Source organism: Rhinatrema bivittatum, chromosome 7, assembly GCF_901001135.1.
Source record: "Rhinatrema bivittatum chromosome 7, aRhiBiv1.1, whole genome shotgun sequence".
NCBI lineage: Eukaryota > Metazoa > Chordata > Amphibia > Gymnophiona > Rhinatrematidae > Rhinatrema > Rhinatrema bivittatum.
This window is the reverse complement of record NC_042621.1, coordinates 306,055,475-306,071,995: the sequence shown is the minus strand read 5'-3', so window position 1 is coordinate 306,071,995 and position 16,521 is coordinate 306,055,475. Positions and strand designations below refer to the sequence as shown.

Below are 16,521 nucleotides of genomic sequence, written 5' to 3'. Positions count from 1 at the left end.
ACACAAAATCAGAAAAAAAAATAGATAAAGCAAAGCACGCAAGTCCTTTCCCCACCTCATTAAAAAACCTGGACTGATCCGGGTACGTACAGGGAATTTCATTTTCCTTAGTGTAGACAAATGGACTCAGGACCAATGGGTTATGCTCCCCTGCCAGCAGATGGAGACAGAGTCAGGTTTCAAAGCTGACGTCACCCTAGATACACCCCTGCAGTGACCTCAGCCATTCAGTATTTTCTTTAAAAGTCACTGTGGACATATTTAAAAAACTTGATTAAAAATGGATAACCGTAACTGTACTCAACCAAATGCTGAACCCCAGTAAGGATATAGATGCCCTGATCTAGGGGTTGGGAGACAGCTTACCCACTTGTGACCTTGGGCAAGTCACTTTACTCTCCATTGCCTCAGGTACAAAAACTTAGATTGTAAGCCCTCTGGGGATAGAGAAATACCTACAGTACCTGAATGTAAACCGGTGTGATTTATTATTTATTTATTTAGAATTCTTATATACCGACATTCTTGTACAATACACAAATCATATCGGTTTACAATCTAACAGAACAATCGCGGTTAAGGCGTTACATTAAAACAAAGCTTCTAATAGAGTAAAAAGAACAACATAACAGTGGCAGCTTAGGCGTTACATTAAAACATAGGGTCTAGTATAAATATGAGAATAAATATGAGAACAAGTGAAGTATAAATATGAGAACAAGTGTAAATGTGAGAACAAGTGAACAAATCAAATGGAGCGTAAAGGGGACCCTGAAGGACACTTATATTCTGTTAAGTCCTTTGACCTGTGTCAAAATGGTCTTGGGAATCCGGGAAGGCTTGTCTGAAAAGCCATGTTTTGAGGTGTTTCTTAAATGTTTGATGACAAGGTTCTTGACGAAGCTCCGGTGGCAGAGAGTTCCAAAGGGTGGGTCCAGCTGTCGAGATTGCACGCTTTCTTAGTGAGGTTTTGACCGGTGGGGCATATAATGAGCCTTTATATGCTTTTCTGATTGTTCTGTCTGATGTATGCAGACGGAGTTGAGAGCTTAGATTGAGATGGGCGATGCCGTGAATGTCCTTGTGGATCATCATCAATGCTTTGAAGGTAATCCTAGATTTTATGGGAAGCCAGTGAAGGAAATGAAGGATGGGTGTGATATGGGCTCTTTTATTATAGTTGGTGAGTAACCTTGCCGCGGCATTCTGGACCATCTGAAGGGGTTTGGTAGTTGTCGCTGGGAGACCTAGCAGTAGAGAATTGCAGTAGTCTAGCTTTGTGAGACTAATTGACTGAACTACTAAACGGAAGTCATTGAAGTGCAGGAGAGGTTTCAGATTTTTGAGTACTTGTAGTTTAAAAGAAACACTCTTTGGTTGTGATGAGGACGAAAGATTTTAAGTTGAAGTGGTTATCGAACCGAACCCCTAGGTCTCTGACGGAAGGGAAGTGGTTGATGAATGCTTTGGCGAATTGGGATGCGCTTTGAAAGTTGAGAAGAACGTGGTTTTCGTCTGGTGAAATGATGAGGATCTCAGTCTTGTTAGAGTTGAGGATAAGGTTAAGGCTGGTAAGCAGACTATTGATGGATTGTAGACAACTGTTCCAGTGTGCCCACGTTTTTTGCAGGGATTCTGTGATTGGTAGGAGGATCTGTACGTCGTCGGCGAATATGTAATGCTTTAGTTTGAGGTTGGTGATGTCTCGATTGCGATCGAATGTCGGTATATAAAAATAATAAATAAATAAATAAATAAATAAATAAATCATTTCATGGACGATTCCATGGCATCGTGCTTGGGCAGCCGTGGGCGGGATACTGAGAGTCCATCTGTCTACACTAAGGAAAACAAAATTATCAGGAAAGTATATATAAATGTCGGTATATAAGAATCCAAATACATAAATAATAATTTCTCTATTTCCCAGCGCGTAGCCAGATGGACTCAGGACAAATGGGATGTATAAGAGCCACTCCCAATCAGGGTGGAAGGCTGCCCATGGCCTGGTTGGCACTGCCCTCGCAAAGGCTGCGTCCAGTTGATAGAACCTGGAGAAGATGTGTAAGGAGGACCATGTTGCCGCTTGGCAGATGTCAATGGGAGACAGCAGCTTTGCTTCCGCCCAGGACACTGCCTCAGCCCTAGTGAAATGAGCTTTAACCTGAAAGGGTAATGGCTTTCCTGCATCTTCATAGGCTCCTGTGACCACCTCCTTGATCCAGCGAGCTATGGTAGCCCGCGAAGCTATTTTGCCCTGTCTCCTTCCACCGTGAGGAACAAACAGGCGGTCCATCTTGCGCACCGGCTCTGAAATTCCTAGATACCGCACCAAAAGTCTACTTATGTTTAAATGGCTGAGGAGGCGGTATTCTTCCGTGCCCTTGTGCCTATCTAGAGATGGGAACGAAATGGACAGATTCAAATGAAGCTCCGAGACTCCCTTGGGCAAGAAGGATGGAAGGGTATGAAGTTGTAAAGCTCCTGGAGTGATCCGCAGGAACAGTTCCCAACACGATAATGCCCGTAGTTCAGAGATGCGATGAGCTGAGCATATCGCCACCAGGAACACCATTTTCAGGGTTAATAAGCGGAAGGAAAGGCAGTGCAGCAGCCAAAAGGAGGGCCCTGCCAAGAACTCCAAAACTAGATTAAGATTCCACAAGGGAACCCGCCACCATAGGGGTGACCGAAGGTGATTTACCCCTTTCAAAAAAAACGCGTCATGTCCAGATGCGCTGACAGGCAGGTCCCATTCACCTCGCCCCTGAAACAGGTGAGAGTTGTTACCTGGACCTTTAAGGAGTTAAGGGACAATCCTTTATTCAAGCCATCCTGTAAAAATTCTAGAACCAGTGGGATTTTGACCGTCCGAGGGGCAACACCGCGTTCCCCTACATACATTAAGGACATTGAGAACTGCGCACGGAGCAAGGTGGCAATTACTGTTGCCGAATACCCACGCTTCATCAGGCGAGCCCTTTCAAGGGCCAAACCATAAGACAGAATCGAGTCGGATCATCTTGAAGGACTGGACCTTGCTGGAGCAGGTTCCTGTGCGGTGGAAGGCACAAGGGTGGGGGGGGGGCCACTCTGGAGCCACTAGGATTCCCGTCCCTGGGTGAACTTCTATTCTCCTTAGAAACTTGCCTGTCAGAGGCCATGGAGGAAACACAGAGCAGAACATCGTGCGGCCAAAGGAGTACCAGGGCATCGACCCCTTCCGCCCCATGCTCTCTTCTGCGACTAAAGAAATGTGGTTTGGCATACTTCTGAGTCACCATCAACTCCAGATGAGGAGCCCCACATCTGCATAAGATGAGGGTCATTGCTTCTAATGACAGCTCCCACTCTCCGGGGTCCAGCATTTGGTGGCTCAGGAAATCCGCTTGCACATTGTCGGTCCCTGCTATGTGTGATGCTGCCAGCAAGGCTAGATGCTGTTCCACCCAGGTCATCAGCATCTCCGCTTTCAAGGCTACTGGACAACTTTTGTTCCTCCTTGACAGTTGATGTAGGCTACTGTCATCGCATTGTCCGACAGAACCCATACCGCCCGGTTGTGCAAGAGTGGAAGAAAACTCTGTTAAGCTAAACGAACTGCTCTCGTCTCTAGGTGATTGATGGATCAATTTGCCTCTTCCATCGACCATTGGCCCTGGACCGACAGAGATTGGCACACTGCTGCCTAACCTGAAAACCTGGCATCCGTGGTCATTATCACCCACTGAGGCACATCGAGGTCCACCCCGTGCCTCAAGTGGTCTCGAGCAAGCCACCAACCAAGGACTCTGTGAACGGTAAGAGAATCCAAAACTCCTCAGACATCGGATCCCAAAGGGATAGCAACGCTTTCTGTAAGGACATGATATGAGAAAACACCTACGGGACCAACTCCAGAGTGGATGCCATGGAGCCAAGGACCTGCAAATAATCCCAGACTCTGGGTACTGAAGCTGCCAAGAGGCATTGAACTTGCATCTGTAATTTGGTGTTTCGTTCCTCCATGTGGAAGACCTTGCGCACTCGGTATCGAACCGTGCTTCTAAGAAGTCCAGGACCTGAGAAAGATGAAGATGACTCTTGGACTGATTGACAACCCAACCAAGGGACCTCAGACGGTGTAAGACCTTGTCAGCTGCCTGCTTGCAGAATTCCTCCAACTTCAACCGAATGAGCCAGTCGTCCAGGTATGGGTGAACTAGCACTCCCTTCCTTTGGAGGGCTGCTGCCACCACCACTATCACCTTGGTGAAAGTTCGTGGAGCCATAGCCAGACCGAATGGGTGGGCACAGAACTGGAAATGCATTCCTAGGATCAGAAGCGGAAAATCCTTTGATGATCCCTTTGGATACAGATGTGCAGGTATGCTTCCGTCAGATCCAGGGAAGCCAGTAACTCCCCACTGCGTACTGCTGCAATGACCGAGCACAGTGTTTCCATCCGAAAACGTGGCACCTTTAGAGTCTTGTTCACCTTCTTTAGATCTAGAATCGGATGGAAAGAGCCTTCCTTTTTTGGCACCACAAAATAAATGGAATAACGCCCTGTTCCCCATTCCTTTCTGGGGAACGGGAGCAATGGCCCCCAGGCTCTCTAGCCTGTGGATGATTTGCCGAACAATTTGTTTCTTCATTGGTGAGCCACAGGGAGAGATCATAAACAAGTCTCGTAGAGGTCGAGCAAATTCTAAAGCACAGCCTTGCTCTATGACGCTGAGAACCCACTGGTCCAACGTTATCGTGACCCATTCCTCGTAAAAAAGTGACAGTAGCCCGCCGATCACTGGGATGGAGGAACGGGTCAGCCGTATCTCATTGGGAGGACTTGGATCCCAGGGACCCTTGACCAGCGCCATCTCGGCTCACTCTACGTCTATGAAAGGATTGAGACCAGGATTGGAACCTCCCCAAGGTCTGTCTCTGGCCCGTTCCAGGCGCCCTGCTTTGGCGGAAGTGCCTTTGCCCTCGAAAGTGAAAGCGGGTTGGAAGAAAACCTCTAGTTCCCTTAGGTTTATCTTCCAGCAGCTTGTGCACCTTATTGTCCCCCAGAAACTTTATCAGCTGGTCCAAGTCTTCTCCAAAGAGAAGCTTGCCTTTAAAAGGAAGCACATTAAGCTGAGCCTCAGAGGAAACATCCGCTGACCAGTTGTGCAACCATAAAAGCCTCCTTGCAGAGACCGCCGACACCATAGTTCTAGAGAAGGTTTGAAATAGATCATATAAGGCATCTGCTCCATAGGCCACTGCCACTTCTAAGTGCTCTGCCTGTGCCAACTCTTGAGGCAGGAGGTCTTTGGCACTCAGCAACTGCTGTACCCATCTCAGGCTCGCACGAAGCTGCTACAGACTGCAGCCCAAATGCAGAGGGCCGAAACTTTATTTATCCACATTTATTAATCGCTTTCCAAATAAAATTTTTATACATCGCCCAAAAATACAATAATAAATGATCATAACATCAAATACCATATACCATACACAATTCAAATAAAAACATACATAAAATGCAGCAAGTTAAAATTACTCTCTCTCCTGATAAAGACAATATTTCCTAATAAACCAGGTGAGCCACTTCTCCCCTCAATTTGACTAATACATCTTGGAATTTGTAGACATAAACCAGGTTTTTAGGTTTTTTTCTAAACTTTTAGCAAATTGATTTCTTCCCTCACCTCCTTAGGAAGAGTATTCCGTATATTTGGAATGGCATTTACAAATGACTTTTGACCCAAGCACAAATGCTTAAAATTTCTAACCAGAGGAAGTTGTAAATATCGTCCCCCCTCCACTCCAAAGTTCCCTTTAAAGAAGGAGACCCCCATGTCATTTAAAACTTTAAATGCCAAAACCAAGTTCTTAAATACAGATCTGTCTATAACAGGTAACCAATGTAATTCCTACAATAATGGTTCAGTAGCACTTCTGCATGATTTCCCCAGCGGTATTTTCAAATCACTTGTAATTTACGAATAGACTTGCATGGTAAATCCATAAACATTGCATTGCAATAATCTAGTGAAGATAGGATTAAAGCATAAGCAACTGCTTTATGTGATTTAAACCCCAAATATGGTTTCAATTGTCTCAGCATTTTCAGTTCAGGATAAACATTACGTGCCACATGAGCAACATGTTTGTCCAAAGAAAAATCTGCATCAAGAATCATTCCTAGGGATTTAACATGATCATTTTGTGTTAGCTGTAATCCATTCAAAGACAGACCCATAAAAAGTTCCCCTGCTCCGATTTTCAATAATTCTGTCTTATCTGAATTAAGGACCAATTTATTCGCTACGAATCATTGAGAGACAATTATTTACATTGTCTACAACATCTGAAGATAAATTTTCAGCATGGGCCAAGATTTGAATGTCATCCGCATAAATAAGCGGTACAAACCCAAATGATCTTATTAAATTTCCTAATGGAGTTAAAAACAGATTAAAAAGGAGAGGGGAGAAGGTTGAACCTTCAGGCACCAAAGGCATGAAACAGAAACTTTATCCTGAAAAACAGCTGACTGTTCTCTAGAATCTAGAAAACTGGATAACCTGGCTTTTAATTCCCGTAAGATTACAACAATGAAATAAAATAGAGTGGTCCACCAGATCAAATGCACTGGACAAATCTATTAAAACTAACAAAGACGTTCCTCCTCTATCCAAAGCTTAAGAAGTTTTTCTCCCAAAGAAACCAAAGTCTCAGTGCTACAATACTGTCTGAATCCTTCCTGAGCACCAACTAAAACATCATCAAATATCCTCTTGAGATGAACCTCGATCTTTCTATCCTGTAGGTTTTGAGTGCCGCCACCCCTGTGACCGGGATGGTGGTTCTCTTCGTGACAGCTGACACCGAAGCGTCCACCTTAGGCACCTTCAAAAGCTCCAGCGTCTCCTCCGGCAAGGGGTGGAGCTTGTCCATAGCTCAGGCCACTCTCAGACCCATCTCCGGAGTATCCCACTCCTGGACCATTAGCAGTTGAACCATTCGATGAAAAGGGAAGGTCTTGGCCGGACCTCGTAAACGTGCCATGACCAGATCCACCGTGCCCTGGCCCGGATCATCCTGGGGGACCGCTATGCCCAGCTCCGCCCTGGACATGAGGGATCAGAGGATCCAGCTCCTCCCACTGAAACAAGTGCACGACCTTTGGATCGTCTCTGGCCAAAGGCAAAGCCTTCTCCAGCTCCTTGTCCTGATCTCCCAGTAAGGAGAGGGGGGGCAGAGGATGAGTCGTATCTTAACGGCCCTGCGAGTTCCGATTCTCCCGGAGGGTCGCTGTCATCCTGAGGCGAGGAGCCCCTGACCTTCCAGATCCTAACAGTCCCCTGGGGGTCCGGCCGCATGGGGACCATCTTGGGCAGTCCTTCGAGTGGTCTGTGTCTGGAAACGCTGCCCGGCTGTCCAAATAAGCTTTGTGCATTAAAAGCACGAAGTTGGCTGTGAAACCGGCTGGCCCCCTCAAATCCCCCTCCAGGGGATCAGGGTCATCTTCCGACAGCTCATGCAGGGAAGTCCTGAGGATCTTCAGGGCTCAAGTCGGCAGACGACAGGTCTGGCGGGAGATCCCCTCCCCCTGCCTCCTTTTCCTTAGCAGTAGTAAACGTTTTCAAAATGGCTGCCATTCCCGCACTTAGCAGGAACAGATCAGCCTCAGTCTCCAGAACAGCGGGCCTGCTACCACTACCACCATTCCCCAAGAACCCTCTCCTCTGGGGAGGCAACGTTAACAAAGGCCCACGCGGGAGAGCCGCAACGCTGGCTCCCTGCAGGCGAGCACCTAAAGTCTTGCGGCATGGCTGGCGGGATAGGGAGTGCACGGAGACGCTGACGAAGAAAGGCGAAGGAGCGGGACCCGGGAGCCTGAATTGCGCTCATGACAGCTTGTTGCCCTTACCCTGACCACTTTCAGTGATGGGACCACAGCCGCGTGGCTAAACCTGGCCAGAGCTTCTGATGCTTTCTTTGACTTTTTTTGCTTTGGTAACTAAAATCACCGCCAGCGCCCCACAAGAAAAGGGGAGCAAAGGAAAATTAGGTTCTTACCTGATAATTTTCGTTCCTGTAGTACCAAGGATCAGTCCAGACTGCTGGGTTATGCCTCCCCTCCAGCAGATGGAGTCAGAGAGAAAACTGAAAGCACCCCCTAGATATACTGGTGTGCCACCTGCCATCCTTCAGTATAATTGATATCAAAGCAGAAGAAATGGATCATCCTTCCGCCAAAAATTAACTATGGCCACTGGCTAAATCAAGTAGTAAAACTCTGCAAAAGTAAGCATTAACATCGCTCAAACACTACTGAGCCAACCAAGCAAACAAAGCCAAAAGGCAACGAAATGAATAATCACTTACCATATCAAGTTATCGATACCTGAAAGAGTGGAAAAGATACTGTTACAAGCGGACTCTCCTGAAACACCATTACTGGGCGGGCGTCTGGACTGATCCTTGGTACTACAGGAAGGAAAATTATCAGGTAAGAACCTAATTTTCCTTTCCCTGTATGTACCAGGATCAGTCCAGACTGCTGGGATGTACCCGAGCTGACTTAAATGGGGTGGGACCCCGAGAGTCCCGCTCAAAGTACGCTGCTTCCAAAGGAAGTAGGTGACGGCCCTCGAACATCAACCCGATAATGTCGAGCGAAAGTATGCAACAACTTCCAAGTGGCCGCCCTGCAAATCTCTTGGCTCGAAACCAGGTGACTTTCTGCCCACGAAGTCGCTTGAGAACGGAGAGAATGGGCCTTGAGCCCCTCAGGAACAGCCTTACCGCCACCAATGTACGTGGCAGCGATCGAGCCCTTCAACCAACGGGCAATAGTTACTTTGGACGCCTGAAGCCCCTTCCTGGGGCCATGCCACAAGACAAACAGATGATCAGACCGTCGAAAATCATTGGTAACTTCTAAATATTGCATGAGCACTCGACGAACATCCAAACGTCTCAAATCTGACCCTTGAGAAGACTGTAGTTCTGTCGCCGAGAAGGAAGGCAATTTCACCGTCTGATTTACATGAAAGGCCGATACCACCTTAGGTAAGAAAGAAGGTACCGTATGCAACGACACACCTGAGTCTGAAATATGCAAGAACTGTTCTCTACATGAAAGAGCTTGCAACTCAGAGACCCTACGAGCGGACGCGATCACCACGAGAAACACCGTCTTGAGAGTTAAATCCTTTAAGGAGGCCCGCCTGAGAGGCTCAAAGGGGGCCGCATTGAGGCCTTTGAGAACCAAGTTCAAATTCCAAGACGGGCAAGGAGGCCGCAGCGGAGGACACAAGTTCCGAACACCACGTAAAAAGCGTGCTACGTCTGGGTGACAGGCGAGAGAGGACCCTTCAACTTTTCCTCTCAAACACCCCAGAGCTGCTACCTGAACCCTCAGAGAACTGTAAGCCAAACCCTTCTTCAGGCCGTCCTGCAAAAACGTAAGGATTTGAGCTTCAGAAGCCCGACGTGGCGCAATCTTCGAGACACCGCACCAGGAGTCAAACACCTTCCACACTCTAGCATAAGTAAGCGTAGTAGAGGGCCTCCGTGCCCGAAGCAGTGTGGAAATGACAGGCTCAGAATAACCCTTTTTCCTTAATTGTCTCTTTTCATAAGCCAAGCCGCCAGACAAAAGCGATCCGCCAGATCTAAAAATACCGGCCCTTGCCGAAGGAGGTTCGGAAGATGACCGAGACGTAAAGGCCCGTCCGTCGCAAGATGAACCAGATCCGCGAACCATGGTCTTCTTGGCCACTCCGGGGCCACTAAAATCACCCGACCACGATGCGATTCTATGCGTCTTAACACCTTGCCGATCAGAGGCCATGGAGGAAATATATAGAGGAGGACGTGACGAGGCCATGGAAGCACGAGTGCATCCACTCCTTCCGACCCGTGCTCTCGCCTTCGGCTGAAGAAACGTGCCGCCTTTGCATTGTGCCGAGTCGCCATCAGGTCTAGGTGCGGAATCCCCCATCGTAGGGTGATGAGACTCATTGCCTCGGCCGAGAGCTCCCACTCTCCGGGGTCCAAGTGTTGTCGACTGAGATAATCCGCCTGCCTGCAATGTGGGTGGCCGCGATGCGGGACAGATAACGCTCCGCCCAGGTCATCAACAACCCTGCTTCGGTCGCCACCGGTCGACTTCTTGTACCGCCCTGGCGATTTATATATGCTACCGTGGTTGCGTTGTCTGAGAGGACTCGAACCGCCCGACCGCGTACCAGGGGCAGAAGGTGGCGCAAGGCTAGACGTACCGCTCTGGTCTCCAGTCGGTTGATGGACCAAGAGGCCTAGCGAGGGGACCACGTTCCCTGTACCGCTCTTGATTGACAGAGCGCTCCCCAGTCCGTTAGACTGGCATCCGTCGTCACTACCACCCACTGAGGAGGATCGAGATCTACCCCCTGCAAGAGGTGGTCCGGGATCAACCACCAAGCTAGACTGGACCGAGCCGGTTCCATCAGCGGCAACTGGGCACCGTAATCCCCGGTTTTCTGGTCCCAGCGAGAAAGAAGAGCGGTTTGCAAAGGATGCATATGCGCAAAAGCCCACGGCACCATTTCCAGAGTAGAAACCATATGTCCAATGACCTGCAAATAATCCCATGCCGTAGGTAAGGGGAGATCCAGTAGGTTCTGTACCTGAAGCATCAGGTTCTCCAGTCTCTGCTGAGTCAGGTATACCTTGCCCACCAAGGTATCGAAACGTGCTCCCAAAAATTCCAAACACTGACTCGGAACCAGCTGGCTCTTTGCAAAGTTGACTACCCAACCTAGCGACTGCAGTTGCTGAACCACCACCTGGACTGCTCGCTTGCACGAGTCCTCTGACTTCACCCGGATAAGCCAACCGTCGAGGTAGGGATGCACCAATACTCCCTGACGGCGCAGGAAGGCTGCGACTAAGACGAGAACCTTGGTAAACGCTCTCGGAGCTATGGCTAACCCGAACGGGAGGGCGCAAAACTGAAAGTGTTCCCCGAGCACCATGAACCTCAGGTACCTCTGGTGGCGCTTCCTGATCCCAATGTGAAGATACGCCTCGGCCAGATCCAAAGAAGCCAAAAATTCTCCCCTGTGGACGGCCGCAATAACAGATCGAAGAGTTTCCATGCGAAAACGGGGAACGCGCAAGGCCCTGTTTACTCTCTTCAAATCCAAAATTGGCCGGAACGTACCTTCCTTCTTTGGAACCAGGAAGTAAATGGAATACCGACCTGTTCTGGTCTCATCCGGCGGAATGGGCACCACTGCCCCCAGGGATCGTAACCGGGCCACGGTTTGGGCTATTACCAGTTGCTTTTCCGGAGGACCGCAAGGAGATATCATAAAAAGATCCCGGAAGGGCCGAGCAAAATCCAACTCGTAACCGTGACGCACCACGTCGAGGACCCACTGGTCTGAAGTGATCTTGACCTATTCCTCCCAAAACTGGGATAACCGGCCTCCGATGCGTGGCATGGAGGAATGGGCCCGCGTGCCTTCATTGCGCAGGTTTGCCTGTGGCCAAACCCTGCGAGGAACCCATTCGTTGTGGTCGTCTGCCTCGAAAGGAAGGAGTCCAAGACTGAGACCTGAGGCCCTGCTGCCTTTGGGGAAAAGATCCACCCCTTCCTGTGCGAAACCAGCGTTGCCCTCGAAATTGGGACCGCGTGTTTCCGAAAGACCGCAATTGTCGGGGCTTGTCCTCCGGTAACTTATACACCTTATTGTCTCCCAAGTCTTTGATGAGTTGATCCAACTCCTCACCAAACAACAACTTCCCCTTAAAGGGAAAAGAAGCTAGTCGCGACTTAGAAGAGGCATCTGCCGACCAATGACGAAGCCACAATAGTCGTCTGGCCGCAACAGCCGAGGACATAGTGCGGGCCGAGGTCCTTAGCAAATCATACAGGGCATCCGCTGTATAAGCAACCGCCGCTTCCACACAATTGGCCTGCTCCGCCTCTTCCAGCGGGAGTTCTTGGGTGGTTAGTAATTGTTGCACCCAGCGCAGTGTGGCCCTCTGGACCATACTGCTACAAGCCACAGCCCGGACTCCTAAAGCCGCTATCTCAAAAATGCGCTTTAATAGGACCTCTAACTTCCGGTCCTGGAGATCTTTCAAGGCTACCCCTCCCATGACGGGAAGGGTAGTATGCTTAACCACCGCAGTGACTGCCGAGTCCGCCGAAGGGACCTTAAAAATCTCTAACGAATGCGAGGGCAGAGGATATAATTTATTCATTGCCCTGCTAACGCGCAGGGATGCCTCTGCAACCTCCCATTCCTTAGATACGATCTGCAATACCTTAGGGTGCAAGGGAAAGGTTTGCGGGGGGGCTCTCAGACCCGCCATAGCTACGTCCCCAGTGGAAGTATCCGTGTCCTGCTGCGGCGCTGGGATCTCCAGCTCCTTCAAAACATGAAGAATCAAATAGTTCAGCTCGTCCCTGCCAAACAGGCGTAAAACCAGGGGGTCGTCCCCTTCGAGAGACCCCTGAGCATCGGAGATGTCGGCCCCTGCCCCATCCGGTGAGCCCTGGGTGAGATCCGGGAACCCCGGATCGTCGGCACCCCCAAGGGAACAAGTTCCTGATTTGCCCGGAGCTTCAGCCTTTTCCTGGTCTCCCGATTTGTCCTGCACCAAGGACACCTTAGGCACTTTTAGAAGGGGGGGGGGGGGGTTTGTCTGGCTCCTAGCCTGCTTCTGCCTCCAAAAAAGCCTGGTGCATCAGCGGCACAAACTTGGAGGAGAAAGGCACCTTCCTTTTAATTGATCCCCCCACGGGACGCACCGGAGGGGTGGGGGGGCTCTTGGGGCATCAAATTCAGAGCCACTATGAGGACTCAAAGCCGGCGGTGAAAGCGGAGGAAAATCCTCCTCCTCAGAGGCAGAATCAACATGCTGCCTCGTGGACAAGATGGCCGCCGGCTCCCCCTCACTGGGAGGCGAGGCCAACGATCGCGGCGCCGACAGCCTCCTCAGCCGCGCCGAGGAGGACGGATCCGCGCCGCTGCGGGCTGCGCTTGGCCCCCGGGAGGGTACCTCGCCCCCGGGAATGCAGCGGGAGCAGAGACCCTCCCGGGAGAGTCGCGCCCCCGCCCTACCGCAGGCCGTGCAGGCTGAAGAATGCGGCATCGAGGAGGCAGAAGAAAAGCGCGCCAAAAATAGGAGCCCTGTGCAAGCGCCTCTAACGCCGGGTGAAAACCTCCACCCCCTCCGGAGTCCCTGGTCAGGCTAATTACCAGCGCGGCAGGCTAGGGCTGGAATTGGATCACTGCCTGCTACCAACAGGGCTTATGTGTCCTGCATCCACTTTTTATTCACTCTCTTTCTTTCTTTTTTTTTTTTTTTTTTTCAAGTAAAGCCCTCTTCAGATCAAAGTCTGGAATCACTGTACTTCTGGGGGGGGAGGGTGACCGGCCCACCGGTAAACTTTCCCCCAAGACCAAAAGGGACACTAATCCGGGTAAAACAATGAGAGCCAAGCTCTCAGTGCCTGCCTGTACGCTGCGCTAGCAAAACCAACAAACTGCTACAAAAATATCAACTTTTTTTTTTTTTTTTTACACTAAGCAAGGAAGAGAATAAAACCAGTTGATCTAGCCAGCACAGTTATAAAAATCATAAAGAACACCTGAAAGATTGTTTTAGTCAGAACAGACAGGACCGCAGGTTATGCCTCTCAATCTGCTGGAGTCAGAGGAAATACTGAAGGATGGCAGGTGGCGCACCAGTATATCTAGGGGGTGCTTTCAGTTTTCTCTCTGACTCCATCTGCTGGAGGGGAGGCATAACCCAGCAGTCTGGACTGATCCTGGTACGTACAGGGAACTCTGAGTTACCAACCCTTGCTCCTGCTATGCCTGCTACCAGGGGGGATGGTCCCACCAGGACCTGCCAATCCCCTGGGAGAAACCACAATTTCTTCTTGTCCTGCTTGATCTTCAGAAATTTTGTTGTTTTCTCTCTTTTTTTTTTAAACTCGTAAGATTGGTTCAGAACCGCAGGTTTTGCACCACCTCCATCTGCTGGAGACAGAGAAATACTGAGGAGCAGCATGTGGCTCACCAGGTTAAGAGAGGGCGCTCTCAAAGTTTTTCTCTGTCTCCATCTGCTGGAAGGGAGGCAAAACCCAGCAGCCTGGACTGATCCGGGTACGTACAGGGAACTTTCTTATCCACGAGGGTGGGAGGAAGACCTTGCCCAGCCTGGTGTTGAACCAGACTCCCAGATATTCCAAGGACTGGGAGGGCTTGAGGCTGCTTTTGTCCATATTGCAGAATCTAAGTTTAATGAATAAATAAAAGTTGTGAATGAGGGCTCATGGAACCAGGAACTCAGCACTGGTTCCACCTCAGCTGGAAGAATGAGACAGAAGGAAATACAGAGCCAGAGAAGAGTCCTAACATTGCTAATTGTTAGCAGTCTCTTAAAATCTCACGTGGGCATAAGGATGCATCTTTTGGCATTTCGCTTCCTTATTACCTAGAGATTCTGCACACACTTTGGTTTTTTGATACTTGAATTCTGGGTTTGTTTGACTCGTTTGCCTCTGTATAGCCTGGTGTGGGATGTCCATCAGGGGACAGATTATCACTTCCTGCAGCCGTGGCTCACCTTCCACCTGCTGTTTCTCCTCCTCTTCCTTGATTTGATTGGCCACCTTCTCCAGCTCCACCTGTAGCTGAGGCGAGGAGGTGTGAGCGCGTGCAAAGTCATTGAGCGTCTGCCAGGCACTGCGCAGCGAGCTGATGAAACCGTGCTTCAGGTCCGAACCCATGCGACTCAGGCTTTCCTTCAACTCTGCAGAGAAGGGACAGTTAGTGACCCTTCCTGCGTCCATACCCCATTCCTGTACTATTCTCCACTACTGCCTGATCCCACGCCCCTGCATTACTAACAGAGTACACAGTCCATGCATGCACAGCTCTTCATTACTGCTCAAACCCACTCCCCAACCCTCATATGTGAATGACCTCCAAAATTGCCCGTCCACTACTGCCCAATTCCATGCCCCACACGTGCACAACATCCACTAATGACTGATCCCTCACCATATACGAATGCCTTCCTCCCCACTCCCCACGACCATCCACTACTGCCCGACCCCCAAATCCTGCACATGCATGACCTCAACTGCCCAAGCTCACCGCATCCATGACTGCTGCAGTGCATATACGAATGCCTGCCTCCCCACTCCCCATGCTCATCCACTACTGCCCGACTCCACTGGTTTTTCCTTACCAAGGTGCAACCTTTTTCTGCCCTTGTGGTGTGGAATAAGTACTGGCTTCAGGTCCAAGTCTGGAGCAATCATTGGTTCTATTCTGTAAGCCACTGGGTCCAGCTGCAGGAGAACATGAGGGAACCGTGAGCCCCACAATTCCCATCAAAAGGAAAGATAACTGTGTGGGGGTGTGAGGGGGTGTGCCGGGGCTCAGTATGTGGGAGAGGAAGGAGTGGCGTATGTATCCAAGGCTGGAACCTGCTTCTTTAACCACAGAATCATAAGTGGAAAGGAGGCACACACCAGTCTGCAATGACTACTCACAAAGTGGAATTGCATATACTGGGCGTATGTGGTCTGGATCTGCACATTTCTCTCCCCCTCCAGTGGTGAGCCTCCCCCTCACCATGAACCTTTCCCCCTCTCTAGTAGTGAGCCTCCCCCTCACCATGAACCTTTCCCCCTCTCTAGTAGTGAGCCTCCCCCTCACCATGGACCTTTCCCCCTCTCTAGTAGTGAGCCTCCCCCTCACCATGGACCTTTCCCCCTCTCTAGTGGTGAGCCTCCCCCTCACCATGGACCTTTCCCCCTCTCTAGAAGTGAGCCTCCCCCTCACCATGGACCTTTCCCCCTCTCTGGTGGTGAGCCTCCCCCTCACCATGGACCTTTTTCCTCTCTAGTAGTGAGCCTCTGCCTCACCATGGACCCTCCTACCTTCTAGGGTGAGCCTCCCCCTTGCTGTGGACCTTCTCCCCCCCCCCCCCCACCTTGACATGACCCTTCCCCCCCTCCCCCCGGTGGTGAGCCTCCCCCTCACCGTGAACCTTTTTCCTCTCTAGTAGTGAGCCTCCCCCTCACCATGGACCCTCCTACCTTCTAGGGTGAGCCTCCCCTTGCTGCGGACCTTCCCAGCTTCTAGTGCTGTGATCTTTCTTCCAGCATTACGCTTTCTGTAATTACATTTTTAACACACTTGCTCCATTTTCTGGATGATACACCTACTTTGGAGATGATTACCTATCATGTGATGTTATTTCCATGAATGCTTGCACAGTATAATATTTAAATCTTTCCACAGATTTTCAAATAAGGGACATGCACAATCCTCCTCCCACTGATGCTGGAACAAATCCTCAGAGCTGTGTACATTTATATGCCGAAGCCAGTCCAAATAGTATGAAAACATTTATACATAGTATACATTGTATCTGTACACACACACACACACACACACTGCGCAAGGGCAGCAGCAGTGCAAGCTTCACACAATGCACCGACACAAGCTTCACACACACACACAC

The 16,521-nt window shown here is 50.0% G+C and overlaps 1 protein-coding gene across 2 annotated transcripts in view; it reads right to left on the bottom strand.

Annotated features, from left to right (window-relative positions):
• SEC23IP (SEC23 interacting protein) overlaps window positions 1–16,521 on the bottom strand; it is a 122,219-nt gene that overhangs the window by 14,870 nt on the left and 90,828 nt on the right. For both annotated transcript variants that reach the window (XM_029610526.1, XM_029610527.1), the window contains 2 exons: window positions 15,238–15,340; window positions 14,611–14,796 (listed from right to left, as the gene is read on the bottom strand). In XM_029610526.1, the coding sequence (XP_029466386.1) occupies window positions 14,611–14,796; window positions 15,238–15,340 (289 nt within the window). The remainder of the gene's footprint in view (window positions 1–14,610; window positions 14,797–15,237; window positions 15,341–16,521) is intronic.